Source organism: Gekko japonicus, unplaced genomic scaffold (genome assembly GCF_001447785.1).
Source record: "Gekko japonicus isolate JY-2015 unplaced genomic scaffold, Gekko_japonicus_V1.1 scaffold5938, whole genome shotgun sequence".
Lineage (NCBI taxonomy): Eukaryota > Metazoa > Chordata > Lepidosauria > Squamata > Gekkonidae > Gekko > Gekko japonicus.
The window spans coordinates 6214-11148 of record NW_015166013.1 but is presented as its reverse complement, the minus strand read 5'-3'; the positions used below and the strand labels follow the sequence as shown (position 1 = coordinate 11148).

At 37.6% G+C, this 4935-nt stretch overlaps 1 protein-coding gene across 1 annotated transcript in view; it reads right to left on the bottom strand.

Annotated features, from left to right (window-relative positions):
• Window positions 1–3471: 3471 nt before the first annotated feature.
• LOC107110703 (gastrula zinc finger protein XlCGF57.1-like) overlaps window positions 3472–4935 on the bottom strand; it is a 2308-nt gene continuing 844 nt past the window's right edge. The window contains exon 3 of the mRNA XM_015411500.1: window positions 3472–4930. Coding sequence (XP_015266986.1) covers window positions 3472–4930 — 1459 coding nt within the window. The remainder of the gene's footprint in view (window positions 4931–4935) is intronic.

Below are 4935 nucleotides of genomic sequence, written 5' to 3'. Positions count from 1 at the left end.
TTCTTATGATATTTGCTAATGGCTCTACCTAGAGGGCAAAAAACAGGGGAGACAGGGAACAGCCCTGTCTTGTTCCCCTTGTTAGTAAGAAATCTTGTGAAATTAAGTTATTTATACTAATTTGGGCCTTGTGTGCTGCATATAAAGATTTTACCAATGTTTGAAACTTAATCCCAAAACCAATACACTCAATACTTGAATATAAAAACAGTGGTTCCACCTGATCAAAAGCTTTTTCTATATCCAAACCAATATGCAATCATTTGTTTTATATTTAGAACTGTAAAAATTATATTCAAAGTTTTTCTAATGTTATCTGTAATGTTCCTATTTGAAATAAAACCCGTTTGGTTCTTATGTATGTACTCCCCTATAATATGATTTAATCTTTTTGACATGAGTGAAGTAAAGATTTTATAATCATTATTTAATAAAGAAATGGGACAATAAGATTTAACATTCGTCAAATCTTTTTCTGGTTTTGGGAGGACTATTATTTTTGCAAGTGACCACGATGGAGGCATTTGTCCAGTTAACAATACCGAATTACACAGATCTGCCAGGTGCGGTGCCAGTAATTTTACGTAAGATCTATAAAATTCCCCTGGGAACCCATCTCTCCCTGGTGTTTTATTTAATTTAATTGTTTTTATGGTCTCTATAATTTCTTCTGGTGTAATAATATTGTCCATAAACTTTTTATGTTCTATCGTAAGTTCCTTGATTAACTGATTTGATTTCAGGTAATGATCTATAGATTCCTTATTTGGGTTACTAGACTATATAGGCTTTGATAAAATTAAGTGAAAATTTTTAAAATGTTTTCAGAAGATGAGACTTGGTTTCCTGATCTCTCTTTTATAATATTTATGTCTTTCAGCCACTTCTTTTTTTAATTTCCATGATAACCCTTTTAATGATCTGGAACTCTTGAACCAATATTTTAGCTTTATAAATAAAATATTTTTCTTAATCTGTGTCGTTTCTAAAGAGTCTAGTTTTTACGTTCTTGTAATAACTGTTTGTATATCTTTTTTGAACCAGATAATTTATGTTTTGTTTCCAATTCTTTAATTTTATCCATAAGTGTGTGTTTTAATATGTTTTTTCCTTTTGTTGTAGGCTGAAGTCTCTGCTATAGCTTTGCCTCTAATAACGGCTTTCAGAGCATCCCACGTAATTTCTTTAGAAACTCCACAATCTAAATTGAAATGAAAAAAGTCTTAATTTCCTCTTCTATTTCTGCATTTGCTGTAGGATTTAATAAAATAAATTTGTTCAATGACCAGTGTCTTGTGAAATTCTCTTTGTTATTATTTAAAATAAAACATTCTACCCATGCATGATCAGATATGGTTCTTAATCCTATATCAGGATTAGCTGCTTTATTAATTAAAGAATTAGATTTTAAAATATAGTCTATTCTTGAGAATGACCCATGAACTCCATTATTAAAGGTTCTTCAAACATCACATAGACTGTAACAAGAAAATGATTCCAAAAGTTCTGATATTTTTTTCCTTGTTTTTAACTTTGAATTTATTCGGATCTCCGTTTCCAGATCTATCTATATTAGGGTTCACCACACAATTAAGGTCACCTCCCAATATAATTTGTTCCTCTTGAAATTGGTCTAACATAGCCAACGTATTCTGAAGAAAAGTAATCTGTCCTTCATTAGGAGCATATAGAGAAGCTAACGTATATGGACTGTCATTTATTAAACCTTTAAAAAAATAAATCTACCCCTGGGATCTATTTCCTGTGCTTTACAAACAAATCTTACATTCCTGGAAAATAATATACCCACCCCCCTTGATTTTGATGAACCTATTGCTTGATATTGTTGAGAGAACCAACGTGATTTAAAAACAGGTAGGTCTTTGTTTTTTAAATGAGTTTCTTGTAGCATTAATATATCAGGTTTTAGTTTAACTAACTCAGATAACAATATTTTGTTCTTAATTCTACTATTCAAGCCTCTACAATTAATAGAGACTATTTTCCATTGAGACATCATGATTACCAAAAAAAATATTCAAATCTCTATTGCTGATTACAGCAATGAAAAGCTTTACCAAAAAATTAGAGTTATTATTATGACAATTTTTAAACCATTTTACTTAACACAACACAAAAACATAACCAACATTGAAACCAATAGACCTCACTCATGAGGCCAAACCTCTATTAAAACTGTATTTAACTGTTACTATCTAGATGATAATAAAGGAAGCAAAAAAGAGGGCTCAGCCTAACCCAACTCTATGTTGAAATAACAAATTATAATAATGTGACTACCCTTCTATATCATTTTACTTTGTGTACAAAAAATAGAAAACACTTTTTCTTTCCTGGTATAGTTAAGTTACCCTCAAGCAACTTATTGTATTTTCTTTGGACAGTACCAATAACGCTCCATAATTAGGAAAAAGAACAATTGTACTTAGGAGTGGTCTGATCTAGGTGAAGCTGGTCTGGAAAAGTCAATCTGCAAAATCTGGTCTGGAAAATCTTTAGCTTGCAGGCGTTGACCACGATGAATTACTGTCAAGGTACTAGGAGGGGCCCATTTGTATCGTATTTTGTTTTGGTTAAGTTTCTCTATGATGGGTTTAAGGTCCTTCCTTTTCTGGAATGTTTCCAATGATAAATCCAGTAAAATTAGGATTTTTCTTCCTTGATATTGTAATCCTGAATCTGTTCTAGAAGCCTTTAATATAATTTCTTTTGCTTGCAGATCTGGTAAGGTTAATAAAATGTCTCTGGGGAATTTTTCATTATGGCTGGATTTAGGGCCCAGTCTATATGCTTTTTCTATCTGGATTACAGCCATTTCTTCTTCTTTTAACTGAGAGGCTAACCAAGTTTTTATAAAGGATTTTAAATCAGACTCACCAGCTTGATTTTCAACAATGCCTCTTAGCTTCAAATTGCGTTCTTTAAGTCTGTTTTCCAGCAACATTATTTTTTCTCTGGTCCACTCTTCAGATGTCTGGAAACTCCTAATGTCGTCATTAGTGGCCTCTGATTGTTCCAATGCCGTGTTTGCAGCTTTAGCAACCTCAGACATGTTTTCTTTCAAAGTTTTCAATTGTTCAGTAATTGGAAACAAGATTGCTTGAAGTTTGCTGCCGATGTTTTCTTCAAGGGCCGAGATGGTGTCTAAAAATTCTTGCCTAGAAAGCAGCGTTGCAGCTCCCTGTCTCGGCGTTGCTGCATTCGCCATGTTAGGTGAGCCCTCGTTGTCTAGTGTTTTCCTTAAATTGTTATTGCTGGCTGAAAAGTGATTCGTTATCGGCGATGATGGATTTATTTGAGCCTTTCCTTTTCTCTGACCAGTTTTGCCCATGACCTGGGAGATAAAGTGCTTCTTGTTGTCGGGTAATCTCGATTAATTAAGAGTGACTGAATCTCCATTCTTAGACGATTTGGAAGAGTGCCACTGCAACTGAGTCTCTTCCCACACCCTCAACATTCAAAAGGCTTCTCCCCTGTGTGGGTTCTTACATGGGTTTGAAGGTAGCCACTGCAGCTGAATCTCTTTCCGCACTGTGAGCATTCAAAAGGCTTCTCCCCTGTGTGGGTTCTAAGATGGGTTTGATGGTGGCCACTCTGATTGAATCTCTTCCCACACTCTGAGCATTCGAAAGGCTTCTCCCCTGTGTGGGTTCTAAGATGGGTTTGATGGTGGCCACTCTGATTGAATCTCTTCCCACACTCTGAGCATTCGAAAGGCTTCTCCCCTGTGTGGGTTCTAAGATGGGTTTGATGGTGGCCACTCTGATTGAATCTCTTCCCACACTCTGAGCATTCGAAAGGCTTCTCCCCTGTGTGGGTTCTAAGATGGGTTTGATGGTGGCCACTCTGATTGAATCTCTTCCCACACTCTGAGCATTCGAAAGGCTTCTCCCCTGTGTGGGTTCTAAGATGGGTTTGATGGTGGCCACTCTGATTGAATCTCTTCCCACACTCTGAGCATTCGAAAGGCTTCTCCCCTGTGTGGGTTCTAAGATGGGTTTGATGGTGGCCACTCTGATTGAATCTCTTCCCACACTCTGAGCATTCGAAAGGCTTCTCCCCTGTGTGGGTTCTAAGATGGGTTTGATGGTGGCCACTCTGATTGAATCTCTTCCCACACTCTGAGCATTCGAAAGGCTTCTCCCCTGTGTGGGTTCTAAGATGGGTTTGATGGTGGCCACTCTGATTGAATCTCTTCCCACATTCTGAGCATTTGAAAGGCTTCTCCCCTGTGTGGGTTCTTAGATGAGTTTGAAAAGACCTACTCTGAATGAATCTCTTCCCACATACTGAGCATTCGAAAGGCTTCTCCCCTGTGTGGGTTCTTAGATGAGTTTGAAAGTGGCCACTCTGATTGAATCTCTTCCCACATTCTGAGCATTTGAAAGGCTTCTCCCCTGTGTGGGTTCTAAGATGGGTTTGATGGTGGCCACTCTGATTGAATCTCTTCCCACATTCTGAGCATTTGAAAGGCTTCTCCCCTGTGTGGGTTCTTAGATGTCTTTGAAAAGAGCTACTGTCTCTGAATCTCTTCCCGCACTCTGAGCATTCAAAAGGCTTCTCCCCTGTGTGAATTCTTCGATGGGTTTGAAGGTGGCTACTGCAACTGAATCTCTTCCCACACTCTGAGCATTCAAAAGGCTTCTCCCCTGTGTGGGTTCTAAGATGGGTTTGAAGGTGGCCACTGCAACTGAATCTCTTCCCACATTCTGAGCATTCAAAAGGCTTATTCCCTGTGTGGGTACTTAGATGTATTTGAAGAGAGCTACTGTGACTGAATCTCTTCCCACAATCTGAGCATTCAAAAGGCTTCTCCCCTGTGTGGGTTCTTCGATGGGTTTGAAGGTGGTCACTGTGACTGAATCTCTTCCCACATTCTGAGCATTTGAAAGGCTTCTCCCCTGTGTGGGTTCT